The sequence below is a fragment of the Bidens hawaiensis genome, unplaced genomic scaffold (assembly GCF_021521415.1).
Source record: "Bidens hawaiensis isolate Kalapana, Puna unplaced genomic scaffold, B.hawaiensis_p1.1 tig00004748_1, whole genome shotgun sequence".
Classification (NCBI taxonomy): Eukaryota; Viridiplantae; Streptophyta; class Magnoliopsida; order Asterales; family Asteraceae; genus Bidens; species Bidens hawaiensis.
In genome coordinates, this window is record NW_027491294.1 from 801,852 (window position 1) to 821,501 (window position 19,650).

General features: G+C 33.5%; 1 protein-coding gene across 1 annotated transcript; it reads left to right on the forward strand.

The window, feature by feature from the left end:
* Window positions 1–4,047: 4,047 nt before the first annotated feature.
* On the forward strand, window positions 4,048–5,714 carry LOC143627908 (dihydroneopterin aldolase 2-like). The gene is made up of 2 exons (XM_077097625.1): window positions 4,048–4,261; window positions 5,354–5,714. The coding sequence occupies exons 1-2, from the start codon at window positions 4,065–4,067 to the stop codon at window positions 5,556–5,558; spliced, it is 402 nt and encodes a 133-aa protein (XP_076953740.1). The 5' UTR covers window positions 4,048–4,064; the 3' UTR covers window positions 5,559–5,714.
* The last annotated feature ends 13,936 nt before the right edge of the window (window positions 5,715–19,650 follow it).

Sequence of the window (19,650 nt, forward strand, 5' to 3'; positions counted from 1 at the left end):
CTGAGATTGATCCTAAAGCAAAGCAGGTCTTCTACATGCCAAAAGCGGTAAGAGGTTCTGGTTTAGTTTCTACTTTGCAATTTCAATAGGGTGTTATTCGGGTTTCGGGTTTCGATCAGGGTTTTCGGGTTTCAAAGTTTTAAATCTTTACTCGAAACCCGACCCAAATCTTTTACGAGTTTTGGGTTCGAGTTTTTTGGATTGAGTTAATCGGGTTTCGAGTGTTCCGGAAAACAAAACAAAAAGCAAAAAAAATAAATAATTTAAAAATTACACTACTACAAATAAAACAACATATTATTATTTGCTTGTAATGCAAATAATCACATAATAAACCAAAATAATTTGATAAAACAGTCTAAAAGGAGAGTAAAACTAATTTGAACCATAATCATCTTCAATTAGACGTGATTTGGTTGTTCAATTACGATTTCTATAATAGTTGTGATGACAACAGTTGATTTGAACAAGATTATGATAACTTAAGTGGTAAAAACTAGGTCTATTATATCTAAAAGTTATATTTAATTTCAAAACTAAAATTTTATTCGGGTTGACCCGAAACTTATAAATCAAACGTGAGAACCAACCCGAATTATTTCGATTCGGGTTCGGGTTATTCGGATCAGGTTAGTTCGGGTATGGGCTTTCTCGAGTTGGGTTTCGAATAAAAGTGACATCCCTAATTTCAAATATGGATGATAATGTACTTGTTCAGTGTTCAGTACGGGCATTACGAGTACTTGGTACTCGTTTAAAATTTGTAGGGATTTTTGTTAGGTTTTTAACATTCATGGCTTAACTACACATGTTTTTTTTTATCATAAGGTAGTTCAAGGTTTCAAGTGGGCTATTCAAAATCTAATTGTCTTGTGTCTCCAATCTTCCGATCGATCGATAGAAAAATCTTATCCCTGGTTTCAGTCGATTATAAATGGATTTTGTATTATGGTTGATTTGTTTCATTTTTATTTTTGGTATTATGTTTTGGTTATATTATTATGGATTAGGTAGTGGAATTACGGGTTGGGTATTATAGATAATTATTTGTCGGTATCGTACCTGTATAAATACCAAGTTTAATGGAGATTTAAAAAAAAACAAAGTGTTACCAAAGCGAGCACTGTACCCAAAGTACCCGCGCCTCTACCATGAAATTCGGTAGATGTACGGATACCCAGATTTATTGATTTTCGGTACGGGTACTAACCGATCCAAATTTCAAGAAATGCTACACCTCTCTATTCTTTTATCTGGGCGTGGACATGCTAAACGCATTTATGCCACCTAGACATGGGGCTATTCATTTGACGGAGATTATATATGGGTTTGATGTAGTATAGGTTAAATATTAATTATTCTTAAGTTGCATAATGATTGTGAACACAACTGGTACGATTCCAAATTCGAAAGTTGGACTACTTGGATAAAAGTGGCAATGTTAAGTTCAACGGGATAGAAATAAGCTAGAAACCATCAAGCCACAACTTAAGTAATGCTTGTAGCTGTTCAAACAATTTGTAGAATAAATTTTACATTTGATTGAACTCGCTCCAATACACATATGCTTCTACTACTAATTTGTAAAAGGTTTTGTGAAATTATAAACATGCAACTATAGTAGAAAACATATTAATTATAACAATAAATTGAGTTATTTATTACATCATATAAATATAAATATTGAGAAATCTAAGTTTATAATTCTTATGCCACACGAATATAAATGTGTGTGGGTTTTAGAGGTTATATCTTAAGTCTTAACACATATACGGGTATTAGGAGCACGATCGGGTTGGTCAATAGAGTTGGTCGGTAATTAGGAGCACGATCGCGTTGGTCAATAGAGCTGGTCCTTATCAATCTCCAAGGCACCCCTATCAAATCTCCATAGCAAACCAGGTTCCATTACCCGAATTGTTTACGATTGAAATGATTGTGCGTGTTGTGATTGATTGGTTTTAAATCTTCATACAACTCTAACAATGTCCAAGAATTACCATAATGTTTTTAAATATGAGGTGACAATTACCCAAAACCCAACAGAAGGGTTCAACTGTTTAAATTAATTTATAATAATTATGTAAAATGTACAATTTAATTATCTAAACTTTTTATCATGTGTCAAAATTCAAATGATCTAAAATGATTTTATCTCAAAACTTTTAGGTCAATATCTAGGCCAGTCTTGTTGACCTTTATAGGATTGGCGTCAGGTGGATTTTTAATCATGTGTCAAATGACTGACTATAAATGATTTTATTTATTTCAACACTTTTTAGATAAACATCCATCTAGGCGAGTCTTGTGGTATGACTTTTATAGGACTGACTCTAGTAGATTTTAAATCATGCGTCAAAGGACCAGAAATCGAATCATTAACTTTTAGTAACGTGTCACATGACTAGCTGAGACAAGCAATTTATATTATAAGTCTTGTGGCATGACCCTTGCAGGGCTAATGTCAGTTAAACTTTTTAGCACGGTAAAAAATATCAAGGGAAATAGTACGGAGTAGCTTTTATCAGTAGACTAGTCTCCACTGTTTCTACTGACGCCTCAAATCGAGAGGCGATACTTTCTGGTACGTTCCATTTCGGTTTATTTGCAAGTTCTTCGAGATTCGTATGCTAATTTCCGTGTTCAGTTTGTAAGTTGTTAGCATATTAATTGTTTAATGAATGGATCTGCATCATTTAGATGTAGATGAATAGCCATTGATTATGTCTATATTGTGAGCACCAAGTGTTCGATAATGAAAGCATTAGTATATTACTAACCGAATCCAAGCTATGGTTGCTGAATGACTTATTATATCACTATCTCCTTAGGTTTATTGATACTGTGTTACTTAGTACTGGTCCTAGGGGTTTTAACTTTGAACTTTGTATTCAATTCAATGAGCTAGATGCATATTGTTTATATTAACTAACACATCATTTTCTGTTATTTTGATAATTGAGATGCCATCGGATATTGTCCTGCTGTGCATGATGTTTCTGTTACTTTTTTTAGTGTGAGGGCATGAGATGGATTATAGTCAATGAATCTAAGTGCCTAGTGCTGAGTCGAGAAAGAGTATATCCATTTAAGTTAAATTATATTATTTATAAAGGAATACTTTATGTTTTATGCTTATTGTTATTAGATTATATGTTTCGTTTATGTCATATGTAGCTCAATAGGCTTAGGGTTTAGCTTAAAAATAGTTGGAATTCTATAATTAGTCAACTTGATGTTTCTGTTGCTTAGTTGAATACGAGGGCATGGGACTGATTATAGTCGACGAATCAGTGCCTAGTGCTTAGTCATATTATAAAAAAATACTTTATGTTATATGCTTATTGTTAAATTATATGTTTTATTTATGTCATATGTAGCTCAATGAGCTTAGGGTTTAGGTTAGAAATAGCTGGTTCCTCGCTATACATATACACCTTGTACAATGTAAGTTGTGTGAAATACAAAACCATTCAGAATTTGTTCTCTGATTACACTTATCATGCTAAAAGATATAACTAAAAAAGGAAGTGAGTCAATCTGGTCAAACAGGTTGCAAGTCATCCAGAATGGTCTTGAAATGCATAAAGCTTATGTAAATTGCTTTACCAAAAACGTTCATATTCTTATTGACTTAATATACTTGTGTTATCATATTCGATACATTAGATTCTAATAACATTCAATAGAAGTGTTTGCGGGTAGCTCAACTTGATCATTTTGTCGTGTACTAAAGTTTACACAATACTAATGTGTTTCTGTTCATTTAAGTGTCTAACTTATAAATATTATAACTTAGATTTGTACTTAACTAGTCCAGGCTATTTTTATTTGTTAGTTATTAGTTTCTTTTTTGTGACTTCTTTTCATTTGCTTGGTTGGCTAGTGAATACCAAAACTGATTACTAATGGAACTCAATATATAAGTAAGACGGGGCGCATGGATAGCATCTTTGTTATCTCTTATGACAACTAAATGTCTAGTTATTCTTAGTACTCACACATAATGCACCATTGCACATAGGAATAATGTATGCATGAACATCCTGAACTTTGTGAGAGCAATGGCGTCAGATTTGTCAAAGTTAGGAGACAAATTGGTACTAAGGGGGCTAATGTTTCATGGTTATCATGGAGTGAAACAAGAGGAAAAAAAACTTGGTCAAAAGTTCTTGATTGATGTAGATGCTTGGATGGATCTTAGAACACCTGGTCAATCTGACAACATGTCTGATACAGTCAGCTACGCCGACATTTACCGGTAATACTTATCTTTTACTTTTTAATTTCAAGTCAACTTCAAAGTCAGTACCAGTTAATTTGCCACATTTATCCGCATAATGTTTCTTAAAGTTAAAAAAGTTACCCGAGTAAAATTAAGAGTTCCTTACACCAAAAGCGCAGCCAAAGTTTTATTATTGTACAACTTTCTTTTCAATCATATATGACCTTTTAGTCACGTAAACATCAGAAATTTTGAGCAAGGCGTAATAATAATCAATGATTGACTTGGATGAATATTTAAAACTAGTATCTCTATCGTGTCAATGCCTTGGGATACAAGGAATCTACAATGGGGTAATCCCAGAAGAAACGTTTAGTTCTAGGCAGAAACTTGCAACAACTTGCAACAAACACACATAATTTATAGGTCTTTTTGTGTTCTTTCAAAGTTCCAAACTGAAAATCAGGTAATAGGCACATATTATTTTGGCTTGAAAATTAGTTAACGGGTAATACTGTTGATGCCATTTTCAAGCCCAGCTGAACCATTTTCAAGAATTCAAAGCCCAAAATTTATTTTTTTGGTTTGGTTTGAGCCCCAAACTGACCCATGCATGCCCCTAGTTGCTACCTAGGGGTGTAAACCAGGCAAGCTGCTCTTGAACTACTCTAGACAAGCTCGCTAAAACCTCAAATTGAGCCGAGCTCAAAGAGCTTGAGCTTAAAAATAAATATTTTTAATAAACGAGCCTATTATTTGTATGATTCTTTAATATATTAAATCTATATATTAAATAATTATTATTATTATATATAAATTATGATAAAAATGACTAAATAATATATATGATATTATATATAAAAATTTTGAGTAATATTTATAAGATAGTTATAAACCTATATAAATTAATAAATAGTAAACGAGCTGAGCTTGAGCTTGTAAACCTATTCATGAACTGAGCTCTAGCTTATAAAGCAGAGCTTGAAACGAGCTAAGCTCAAGCTCCACCTTTTTCGATCTTCCTGTATTTCACTCTCTATATTTTAGTTGACTTTAGATTTGACCAATTTGCAATTGTCCTTTATTTACCAAAGTGAAATAATTTCTGTTTCTTTTATTGTGTTACAGCATTGCGAAAAGCGTTGTAGAGGGTCCATCTCAAAACCTACTAGAATCGGTGGCTCAGCTGATTGCAACAGCAACCTTAAACAATCACTCACAAATCACTGCTGTTCGCGTTGTTGTCGGAAAGCCTCATGTTGCGGTTCCTGGCCCTCTAGACTATTTGGGTGTCGAGATTATGAGATATCGAAGCACCGATATGCCCATTTAAGATTGTATGTTCTGTAGATTTTACCATTCAGACCCTATGTCAATTTGCATACCGCCCGCAACCTTTATAATAACCCCACTGATACTATATTAAAGACAGGTGACATGTAAGGGGTTAATGACCAAAAAAAGGACTAAAAATTGGATTTGAACTTAAGACCTCTGCGAGGTTTGTTCTACATGTGGTTCGAGTAGTATATTTTTTAACTTTGGGCTGTTAAAAATGATAAGAATTGATTGCAGGTAAGTTTAATTATAATTTTAACAAAGTTATACTGATTTAGAAAAATAAGGAAAGCTGAAAAAATAAAGGTATTACGTATAAGGAAAGTAATATGAATGAATGGCACACATGATATGCATGACCAAACATTCTGTTGTGTAGCACACGACATATCCTAAGTTTTGTTAAACAACTGCTTTCGTCAATGGACGATATTGCACTGTATTTGTTAGGATGAGCTTCGTCATTGGTCCGTGATTTTAAGCGATGATAAAATATAATGAAAATATTCGTTTATTTGAATTATACGTCTCTTTAGTTGCTCTCATTTATACGTAAGAGTTTGCGTGATTTGGGTAAAACCTGAAACATGATTATTTCTTTAAAAATCCATGCAACTGGCTATTATATGAGTTTGGGTAGCTTCGTAATGGCCTGTTCGTAATCTACTCGAGATTAAACTTGTTAAGAGTTTAAAACGAACAGAGATCAAACGGGCTCAAGTCAGAATTCAAGCTTAGATTGAAGTTTTGTCTAATAAACGAACCTGGATCTAATATTGAACGTATAATAAACTAAAACTAAGTTTATATGTGGAGCTCAAGGCTAACAGTTTTTAAAAGAAAGAATTAGATGAATTTTCTGTGATCATACTAGTATCTCGATGTGGTGAATTTAGCCAGTGACCTATTTAAAGGATTGACAGTTTAAAAAAAAAATAGTATGTAACAAAAATACACAAGTATTATTGTATTCACTTAAAATGATATATAATTTTTGCATTAATTTGGTCGTGTAATTATTTAATTTGGTCAGCATTAATCAAATTATAAATATATCATACTTGTAAAAGCTTGAGCAAAATTTATATTTTTTCCTAATATATACACCAAAATAAGTATTAAACCTAGCTAAAAATGACATATTTATCTGTTTTTTTAATTCTTTTTTCAAAAATTTATTTACAAAAAACACAGATGTGGGACTCGAAGTAAATAGGTGTAGCCTACACATAATCATTTCATCCGATCAATAATTAAATCAATTTATTATATCTAATGGGGGCTTTAGTGAGGGCTTTAGTGATGGGGGCTCCAATCAATAAGATTATGACGTGTGGCAGAGAGAGAAACTGGATAAGGGAGTTGTTGGAGCCCCCGTTGGAGCCCTGGCCCCTGGTGTGGAGGGGCTCCAGCAAGGGCTCCAGCGAAAATTTTTATTTTTATTTTTATTTTTTTATAAATATATTCAAACAACGTATTATTAAAAAAACTCATAAATTATTAAAAAAACACACATTAATATCTAAAATTCAAATTACAAAAAAAAAACATACTAAAAATTAAACAAACAATAATACTTAATAATAACACTAATATAATACAAGATCATCGGGTCGGAATCAGACGAGTACCACGACATTTTTTTTGTGTTAGTTTTGAGAGGATTTTAGGAGGAAAGGTGTATAATTGTAAAATGAAGTATATTTTATAAAGGTATATATTTATAGTTTAAGAAAATATTTTTTTTTTAATTTAATATGAGCTCAACGGCTCTTTTCCGTAAACCTATATAGAAAATATATTTTTTTTTTGTTTTTTCCGGCTCCCAACGGTCCAAAATACCTCAAAAGGTGTGCTCCTTTCTCTCTTCTCCCGCTAACCAACTCACGCCTGCATTGTTTTTCGCGTTAGCGCCCCGTTAGCGCCCCGGTGGTGTGGTGTTAGCGCCTGGGGGCGCGAGCGGAGGGGCTCTAGCGCCCCGTTGAAGCCCCACACCCCTCAGCTTAATAAGGCTGAGGGGTGTGGAGGCTCTAATGGGGGCGCGAGTGGGGGCTCCAGCCATTAATATTGTAACGTGTGACAGAGAGAGAAACTGGATAAGGGGGGTGTTGGAGCCCCCGTTGGAGCCCCTGGCCCTGGTGTGGAGGGGCTCCAGCAGGGGCTCTAGCGGATTTTTTTTTTATTTTTTTATAAATATATTCAAAAAACGTATTATTAAAAAAACTCATAAATTATTAAAAAAAACACACATTAAAAAAAATACATTAATATCTAAAAATAAAATAAATATAAAAGTACTAAAAAAAACATTATTCTTATTCTTCGGCTTGGTCTTCTTCGATCAACCTCTTTCGGATACGTTCCTTTTGCTTTTCCATCAGCATTTGATCGACCGGATTTAGGTTACTGAAGTCTCTAGTAAGGAAGTCCAAATCTCTCATTCGACTTTTTTCCTTTTTGTCATTAGAGACCACCTCCATGGTTTTGCTGAATTTATTGAGGGATTCAACAAGATCGACGATGTTTACGGCTCCCCCCTCAGCCGGTTTTTTCCCCTTGGCGTCCCGTCCCAATGGCCGCCTCCTCGGCGGTGAAGACGTTTCCTCCCCCGCAATGTTTAGGTCGAATCCAACGCGGCAATCCGACCCGGCAGAAGTGCTATACGCTCCAGACGAACTAGTTTTAGTCCGTTTCGGCCCTACTTCCGCATCATGGTCCGGCGCCACAAGCTCAACCCACTTGGAACACCTTTTCAACCTCTCCCACAACTTTAAATCGTCCCACGTCTTCACCGTCCCATACCTCCGCAAACACTCCTGCCTCCACTCTTCGACCGTGAAATTGTAAACCGCCAAATCATCACTGCCACTTGGTCTCATACGACCGGCGTTCCTGTTGAAAAGATTAGTAAACAAGCCGACAAATTTTCTGATTTCGGACCACCGACCCGAAATCATATCGGCGTTTCGCTCTGTACTCCCAACGAGCGTATAGATTGTCTCCCTAACCTTTGTCCAAAAAACCTTGCTTTTTTGGTAGTCGGCTGCAAAATGAATAATTAAATTAGATTTCCAGTTAACTTTTTTATTTAACTTTTTTATTAAAAATCATTTTTAAAAACGTTAAAACAATTACCGCAACGCCGATCCTCAGAAATGACTATCCAAGCCCGACACAAGGCTTCCTTCTCATCCGATAACCACGGAGTGGTTTTCCGTTTCGTCCTCGGAGTCGAAGCCGGTTCCGGCCCGTCCGTTGCAAGTTGTTTTTTCCGGTGGACGCGTCTTCTTGCTCCCGTAGCATCACCGTGTGATTCTTGTGTCTCTGGAACAACAAAGTTAGGAGACGGTTGTATGTTGGATGGTTGAAAGCCGGATGTTTCTTTCGGCCCCGAATAAAACATCGGTTGGTCTGGTGACGACCATAAATCGTCGTCAATATAATCTGAATCTAGGTTTGGGTACCAATTTCCAGACATTTTTGGGTATTATATAGGAGTTTGGGATATTATATAGGAGTTTGTAAGGTGAAATTGTGTTTTGATATGGTTGAAATGGGAGTAATTTGGGGTATTATACAGAGGTTCTTAAAGTTTTTTTTTTTAAATATTAGAGCTCAACGGCTCTTTCCTGCCTCCACAACGGCTCTTTCTCTCTCTTCTCCCGCGATCACACTCATGCCTGCCTGGGGGCTCGCGCTCGCGCCCCGTTCACGCCCCGGTTCGCGCCCCGATGGTATGGGGTTAGCGCCTGGGGGCGCGAGCGGAGGGGCTCACGCGCCCAGGTTAGCGTCCCACGCCCCTCAGCCTAATTTCACCACCCAAAAAACACAGATGTGGGACTCGAAGTAAATAGGTGTAGCCTACACAATCATTTCATCCGATCAATAATTAAATCAATTTATTATATCTAATAATTTCACCACCCAAAAAACACAGATGTGGGACTCGAAGTAAATAGGTGTAGCCTACACATAATCATTTCATCCGATCAATAATTAAATCAATTTATTATATCTAATAATTTCACCACCCAAAAAACACAGATGTGGGACTCGAAGTAAATAGGTGTAGCTCATATTAAGTAGGAGCAACTTTTTTTCAATAAATAAGTCAAACGTGACCTTTTCTTTTCAATCATATCCACTAAAATTATTATGAATTCGATATAAAAATTTTCCAAGTTTACAAAAGATCATATAACAAATCAATGGTGATTTTTGTTGTGAAACAAGCCTAATAACTAAAACATATGAGAATGAGATATATGGAGAAAGTGAGAGATTTGATTAATAATGTGTCTCTTACAATAAGATACAATGTATAGGAGAGGAAAACTTGTAGAAGAAGCTAGTCTATTTTAGGTGTTGATAACCATAATAATAATATATATTCATAACACTCCCCTTTGGTTATCAACTTAATACGCCTGGAGATGCTGCCTCATTAAAAACCTTGCTAGGAAAACCCAGTGGGACAAAACCATAGCTAAGGGAAAAAGAGTGCAGCGCGTATTGTCTCCCCCTGATTTATATATCAGTTAAAAAAAACTAAATATGGATCTTCTGTGAAAGTTGCCCAAAACTTTTTTTAGTCAATCATTTACGTCTTCGTCTCTTGACATTCGAATCCTTAAGTTGAGTAATGTTGTATGAATTCAGGTGAAAACTTCTATTACTTCATCTGATAGACACTATGATCCTGTTGTGTTTCTCTGCATAATTAAGACTAACCAAACTTGTTTGATGGGTTAGTAAAATATAAACATATATCTTTCATACCTGAAATATATGTTTTAACCCATTCTGATGTCTCCTAGCTGGGCACATGCCGATAAAATAAATAAAGAAAATAATAATCATATATAACCAACAGTACGACATAATGCACATATGAATTTAATTATGGTACTTCCGAACCAATAATATTTCATATTCAGATAGAGAATGATATAGAGTCATTGTTAGACATCCTTTAACATGCTAAAAGGATTAAATTTGCCCATGGTAAAATGTCTCACCATATTCTAGATGCACTTTAATGGATTTATAAACATATACTCGAACTATAAGTCGAACAATAATCACATTGTGTCAATGTCTTTCAAAAAAAAAACATCTCTTTAAAAGCTCTTAAGTTTCTCTCGGTGATATGTACAATGAAATCATTGTAAATTGTGATTATAATGACCTTTTAAGAGTGACATTTTGATAAAAGTATGACTAATTATATCTAACTTTTCTCCCCCTTTATCAAAATATCTCTTGATTTGTGCCAAACTCAATTCGAATAATTTAGTCCATACGTAATATGCATAAATCCATGCATTCACCAATCCATCATAGACTTCTTGTCAACTTGACAAATTATAAATACACATTCACTTTTTCGGGATTTTTGCTACATAAACTTGCTTATTAACACATAATTTTGTGTCACATATCAAAAATCCATTTTGTACAATTTCTTTGTTTATTGAGATATTGTACTTATCATGTGCATTCTCTTCTATGTATATGTTTATTGATGCACAAGAATTTCATCATTAATATGTATAAAGTAACGTTTCAAGTATACAACAACCTTAGGAAACTCTTCTGGAGTTCCATTAATGTTCAACATATTCAATAATCGTAACGTTTTCAAACGTTTTCAAATATGACTCTATACACAACAATAATCATTATGTTCTCGAGAACTTACTTTACATTATTTAATAATTCAAATCCTTCATAGATTTTCTTGTAAACTTTCAGTATCAACTTAATAACAATATTTATTAGACGCATATCATTTCTCTTTTTATATTACTAGACTGTTTTGTTATCGGAAAATCATAGATTCCACCATTGGAGAATGTGTCTCCTCATAATTAATCATGGGTCGTTGCAAAATCCTTATGTCATCGATTTTGCCTTATATCACTTGATGAATTTTTATAACTCATATACAAGACCCGTTTGTATCTAACACATTTTACAACTTTAGTTGTACGGAGTGCTGGTCCAACACTTTCCGCTATTTAGAGAATTAAACTCTGCCATGTTTGCGTCTTTTCACTTTGGCCAATCATTTTTATAGGCAGATTCAAAATCTTGATCCTCATCGTCATCATTTCAAGCGCTGATTATATATAGCGAAGTCGACTTTATTTCGATTCCATATATATTTGTAGACATGATACAATATAATTTATTGAGAGCTCTTTGTTTTCAGGTACCTAAGGTTCCTCAAGAACCATCATGTCTAATACATTTCAAGAGACCTTTTACTGCACCTCGACTTGACCATCTTCATTACTTGCTCCAATTATCTAGGAAATTTTACATTTGGAACCGATCAGTCTACCACGCTACACGCGTGCGTTAGACTTATTATCAATACGTGTTTGTCCATTTGGGACATTTATTAATTGGAGCATTAGCAGTTCATATAGGTGTCTTAGTTAGACACTCTCTTTTGGTCAGTGAATCGTCTGGTAGATGATTCGTTAATCTTTATACATGAATTATCCTTTGAACTTTTAGTTCATATAATTTAGTTTGAGGATCAATGATAATTCATTCCAACTACTGCTTTCTATCTCCCCCCAAATTCTGGGAAAGTTGATTCACTAAAGTGAAAACCGACGAGCCTTAAACAAATATCTCACAATTGGCTCTAAGTATTTAATCAAAGATAATATTTAATGCCCAACATAAATTCTCAACTTCCTTTGTGGTCTCATCTTTGTGTGTTATGGTGGATTAATTTCAATATATAACACACACCAAATATTAGATGATAAATAATTGGTTCCTGACCAAAAACCAACTTTAATGGGGAGTAATTAATATAACTTATTGGCTTGATGTGAATTATGATATTGTAACATACATGTACCCAAATGTAAACATGAATTGTTGCTCTTATAATCACTTGCTTTGAAATCAATTGTAGACGTTCAATAATTGTCTCACAACAAAAGCAATTTATTTGTAAACATAAAATATATGGAGTTCAACAATTATCCCAATGATTATTAATAACTTGGGAATCGAATTCATTATTATAACCAAAAATAAATATGAAAATCTAGAATTTTGTGCTTGCTATCTCATTAGCTAAGCCACAAATTACACAAATTTTAGGTTGTGAAATTGATAACCATTTAGACGATGCATCAATTTTGAAAACACTAAATGGTATCATGTTAGGATATGTGTATCCTTTTCTCAATTCCATGACATTTAGGGGTTCACACCCTCCTTCATTTGGTAAATATATAAATCCACTGAGAGCAAAATTACATTTATAGTTATTAGGAATAATCTTTTGGTTCTTCAACAAATTTCACATCATTGACTCGGTGTGGTCAAAACGATCATGCCAAATATATACATGATCAATAAACTTCAGGTTTATGATTGTATATGTATCATGCTTCTTTAATACATGACTATATTTATGAGAGAACACTGTATCATCTTCTCAAGTGATCTTGTGGTTTCACTTATTTATTGTCATAATTTGTTCTCATATATGATCAATATCTTTGCCACTTCTGGTGGACGATCTCATTATCTACGTAAATATTTTTAAACTTCTGATGGTCGATCTCATTATTAACATGACCATCATTTCAGTTACTAAATTATATCCATGATCACAACGATCAATTATAGTCACATTCACTTCAGGGAATGATATAAAACCAAACCATTTCCATTCTGAAGAATGAATACAAAATCACTTCAAACTTTTCACAGAAATATGGATATTAAATTATTCACACCTTGTACACTTCTTTTTTATAATAATATGCTACTTCGGTAGCATATTTAGGGTGTGACAAACACCATTCATATTTTTCTTTTAAGTAATCTTCTCTGCACATAATATAAAGTGAGAAGTGGTTACATGACCAAGTCACGTATGATGTCTCGGTCTTGAATCTTATGACCGTTTATAAATTTGTCTAAACATATTTGTACTTTTTTGTAAAAGTGATAATACATCCAGACTTTAGTTGAGTTGTTCTACTCAGAATTATCTTTATAAAAAAATGATAACAATAAAAACGATATAACTTTTCGCCATATAAAACTAATTATAATAAAACTTATTTTCATCATTGTATACAAACAAATATCTACATCAATTCTGCATGATGATTTAATAATAGCATTAAATAACTTATGGCTAAATAGTTATTTCAAGATATTCTTTAAATGCTATAAGTATTCTTTTGACATAAAAGTATTTTAAATATTTAAATTTAAATCTTATACAATTGATAAGACTTTTAATGAAGTTTAAAATACAAATGCATATGATAACATGCACAAATATTATGGCATACAATTGATAACTTAATTCCTAAGGTAAACAATCCGTCATCTTTGGGGGATTTTAGACCGATAAGTCTCATTGGTTGTATTTTAAAGACTGTGTCGAAGGTGTTAGTGAATCGACTCAAAACGGTTATGAATAAAATTGTCTCAGAGCATCAGTCGGCTTTCTTATCAGGAAGATATATTCTTGATGGCCCTTTGGTGGCTAATGAGGTTATTGCTTGGGCTAAGAAGAGGGAGAGAAGAATTTTTATGTTCAAGATTGACTTCGATAAAGCCTATGATAATGTGAATTGGGAGTTCTTGTTGTCGGTTCTTTCTCAGATGGGTTTTCCTTCGGTCTAGTGTGATTGGATTAGTGGTATTTTGTTGGCAACCAGATCATCTGTTCTTGTTAATGGATCTCCTACTTTCGAATTTGGGTGTCATAAAGGCATTCGTCAAGGTGACCCGCTATCGCCTTTTCTTTTTATTATTCTGATGGAGGCTTTTTCAGGTATGTTGAAACAAGCATGTGATATAGGTGCGTTTCATGGTATTACTCTTCCTAATGAAGGTCCTACTTTATCCCATCTTTTTTATGCGGATGATGCTATGATTATGGGAGAGTGGTCTTCTTTTAATTTTGATAACTTGAAACGTATTCTTCGCATATTTTACTTGTGTTCAGGGCTAAAGATTAATCTCCATAAATCAGTGTTATTTGGAGTAGGTGTAGAAGATGGTGAGATTGATATCCAAGCTGGTTTCATGGGTTGTAAGCCGGGTAGAATCCCGTTTTCTTATCTAGGGATTATGGTTGGTGCTAACATGAATAGGGTGGTTAATTGGGAACCGGTTGTGTCCAAGTTCAAGAAGAGGCTTTCTAAATGGAAAGTTAATTCGTTATCTATTGCCGGTCGGGTAACCCTTATTAAATCGGTGCTGGATAGTCTTCCCACTTATTATTTTTCGCTTTTTAAGGCACCCAAGAAGGTTATCAATGATTTAGAAGCTTTGATGAGAAGGTTCTTATGGGGTGGTTCGGATGAAATGAGGAAGATGTCATGGGTGGCTTGGGAGGTAGTCACCAAACCTATAAAAGAAGGGGGTTTAGGTATCGCTCGTTTAGAGGTTAATAATCAAGCGCTGATTACTAAATTGCTTGGGAGATTTCTAAACGATCATCACGCGATGTGGAGAAGAGTAGTGTTGTCTATTCACGGGTCCTCGCGCTGTTGGGGGCTTGCTCCGGTTAATAATGGGATTCCCGGGGTTTGGAAGAATTGTGTTATGTTTTGGAACAAATTTAAGGTTGATGGTGTGGGTTTTAATAGAGTGATCCGGGCCACAGTTGGGAATGGTCGCCAAGTTCGGTTTTGGATGGATTTGTGGTTGGGTTCGGCGCCGATTATGGACAAGTATCCGTCCTTATATGCGGTAGAAAAACATAAAAATGTCTTGTTAGCAGATCGGTTGGTGGTCACTGGATCCTCTCGTCGCATTGTGTGGGATTGGCTTAGAGCTCCTTGCTTCCAACAGGAGGTGATCGAGAAGCAAGAGTTGGAAGATCTCCTTCAAGGGGTGGTGATGGTTGACCGTGAAGATTCATGGTTTTGGGCGGTTGGTAGCTGCAAAGAGTTCGAGGTTTCGTCGATTAAAAGATGGATGGTGCGGTCCGTTGTGGATGCTGGGAGTTTCGGTTTTCAATGGAGCGATTCGGTCCCGAAAAAATGTAATATTTTTATGTGGAGGGCCGTTCTGGATTGTCTTCCAACCAAGGAGGCTTTAGCTAGGCGTCATTTGCATTGTGATGATCATAGTTGCGCTTTATGTGAGAGTAATGTGGAATCGCTCGAGCACTTGTTAACCGGGTGTTTCATTTCTATGGCCGTTTGGAATGCGATTGGTTCATGGTGCAACATCCCTAGATCTTTTGTTTTCCATGTCAATGATTTGGTGGAAGTGCATAAGGTTAGTGGTGCGACGGGGAACAAGAGATTGATTATTCATGGCATTGTCATCATTACTTGTTGGAGGATTTGGCGGGCTAGGAATGAAAAGATTTTTTCGGGCAAGAACACTAAGGTGGTAGAAATGGTTGCGGATATAAAATCTTTGGGTTTTCTTTGGTACAAAAATAGATCTAAGATAGGGGTAGTGGATTGGAAAAGATGACGTTTATTTGATGTAACGTGATTGTTGTTATTGGTTTTTGGCTTTCGGCGTCTATCTCCGTCTTGGTGATAGTTGTTGGTTGTGTTTGTTTTTAATGAAAGTCAATTTTCAAAAAAAAAAAAATACAATTGATAACTTCTATAGATAACTAAAGTATGCATTGAAGTTTCACGTATGTTTATATAACAACTAACATGATGGTTTAATTGTTCCATTAAATACTGCATATATATATAAAAGATTGATAACATACACATAGTTCATTCTTTAAAAATAAATAATGCATGATCTTATAAGATGTCTTCATATAAAACAAGTTTTAAAACAGTATGAAAAAAGATGTTCTTTGATTCATCTAATACACGCAAATAAATAATTTATACATTATTTAAACTTTATATTTTGCTGATGTATAACTAATGGAATATAGCTACTCAGCTTTATTTGGCTCACATAATAACTTGGCTCACATAATAACAAACCAAATAAACAAACAAATAGCCATATAGACAAATTTTATATGCACGTACGCGTAATTCAGTAGAAAGGAAAATAAGCGGATAAACATTTTTTTTCTGATTTTCGTTAAGTTTATTTTCTTAACTAGTTTTCAATTTCTTTTACTTTACTTAAAAGTAACAAGGTAGCGATATTCATGTTACTTATTATTCAAATCACTATTTTGTTCATTATTTAAGCATTCACACAAAAGATATGCAAATAGTTGCTAATTCTTTAAATATAAATCATCATACCCCAAATACTTTCTAATTCTTTAAGTGTTATATTAATCAGACATATTAATAGCATAACTGATCATCACACATCAAATGAGGTAAATACAATAATTCAATCAATATTATTTATGAATGAACAAGTAGCACATTTTTCCTTTTTTCTTTGCTTTTTATTAGAAAAACAAAAATTATTACAAAAAAATATCAATATTATTTTACAATATACATTACCAAAGATACACAATACCATGCTATCATATTTATACCATAATTATGATACATCTTTTAAAATATCAATACTATAATTAACTACAGAATACAGTTACATAATACTTAAGCCATAATTTATATAATAAAAAATAATCAAAGAAAGTTTAATACACATAAAAGGAATCAACAAATAATCAATTAAAGAATGCATCGTTTTAAATAAATTAAACTTTGATTTATACTTGTAGTTTGCAAACTGTTAATAACATTAATTCTCTAATATTGCAAACATTAAATACCAATATCATAATGTATTACTAATCACAAAGCTGGCGATTAATAATTAAAATCTTATTGAACTCTAGTTTTTTTTATTTTAATAAACAAAGGATTTTTATAGATTACCTTAAAAGACAACCATTAATGAGAAAGCAATCTGTAAATTAAACTTCAATGATTTAAGCATAAATTAAATAAATACCTGATGATATGGTTAAAGCATTAACATTGATTTTGTCACCATGAATTGGAAAACGATCCTACTTGATGGACAAGTCTCTTATAGCAACTTTGATCGCCAAAGCTTAGTGGACAGCTTCGTGCTGATAACGTGTTGTGAAACAAGCCTAATAGCTAAAACATATGAGAATGAGATGTATGGAGAAAGTGAGAGATTTGATTAATAATGTGTCTCTTACAATAAGATACAATGTATATATAGGAGAGGAAAACTTGTAGAAGAAGCTAGTCTATTTTAGGTGTTGATAACCATAATAATAATATATATTCATAACAATTTTCTTTTTCTCCCTTTTACATTAATAAGAAAGTGCACACTTTAGGAGAGCTAATGAGCTATATACATTTTACTTTTTTCATAGACATCGTTGCAAAAGTTTGGACAAATCAATATGTTCACACAATACAGTCAATTAACGCGTCAAGCCTAGTCGATTTGAAAGCACCGTTATACGTTGGACACTAATTTAATAGGTTTAAACGCGAGGTTAAATCTATTCTAAATGAAACGTTATAATTAGTCAACTTGGACACACTAGCACAAAAAATATCAAGATCAACTTATACTTAATTAGCACATAAAAGTTTTCTTGTTTGACTAGATTTGTTGTATATAAATACGAAAGAAATGATTTGCACACCACAAATTACATACTTAATAATATAACTTAATAAATACTTCCTCCGTCCCATTTTAAATGACATAGACCCAAAACACACAAATTAAGAAATATTTGATCATTTTATTTTATGAGCTGTAAAATGACAATAATGTCCTTTAAGTTATTATAGAGGGGAGAAGGGGTAGAGGACGACCTAAATTGACTTGGGATGAGAGGATTAGGCATGATTTGATAGACCTAAACCTCTCCGAGGACATGGTTGAGGATAGGAATTCGTGGAGAAGTAGAATTAAAGTTAAGGATTTTTAGAGAGAATTGAATAACTTAGGGCTTAGACTTAACTTATTTAGGTCACATACCATAATGGTATTTCCCTTACATATATTATTATTATTATTATTATTATTATTATTATTAGCTTTTATATTGCTGTTAAACTGTGACCTTATTATTAATATTATTATAATTAGTAGTAGTTTTTATATAACGGTTAAACTTTGATTTCCTTTATTTTGCTTCATACACATGTACTTAGAGCCGAGGGTCTCTCTGGAAGCCACCTCTTTATTCCTTTGGATAGAGGTACGGTGTGCCTACATCCCACCCTCCCCAGACCCTACCTATAGCTTTGCTGTCGGTGGGATTTTACTGGGTATGATTGATTGATTGATTGATTGTCCTTTAAGTTATTATGGTTAAAAACCACTTGTTTTGTAAAATGAAACATCTAGTATATGTAATAGTAAGAGCACAATTGAAAATTAAATTTATATGTATAGAAATGACATTTAAATTGGGACAACAAAAAATGAAAAAATGGACATTTAAAATGGGACGGAGAGAGTATATATTATTACATCTTATGTAATCATGCATAATAGAAAAAATAATAAAAACTATAAAAGAAAATACATTTTTGGAGATTCTTTTATTGATTGATATAAATAGTAAACAACGCCTCACAAGTCATAACTATTTGAATATATGGTGTTTTATAACAGCAGCGAATATTAACTGTAACCAGACACAATCCCATATTCCCATTCTCTTAAGTTGACAAGCACGCATTCTATTACTATTACTATTATTATTATTATTATTATTATTATTATTCAAACCATTACCAATTCAACCTTTTGATTTAATCATCATCGATTAATTCAAGAAAATATTAACCCATCTTGGCAATCTAAACTCCATCAATCTTGTCTCCTTTTCATCTTCCCAAATCATTCACTCTTTTTTTGAGATTTTCAATCCTGTTTCCTCATAAAAACCCTCTGATTTGTCTGCTTACAGTTTATCTGAACAAACCCAAATTCTGAAAGTTCATTTTTTTCATGGTTTTTTTCACCTTTTTGGATGATTCTTGAGATTACAGATTATGGGTATTGTTTTATTCAGCTTTATAAGGGTATACATTGACTAAAAATTTGAACTTTGTCACATATATTGGATTTTTATTATTTCTTGATTTATTTGTCATTTTTAGGATGACCCCTTGTGTTGA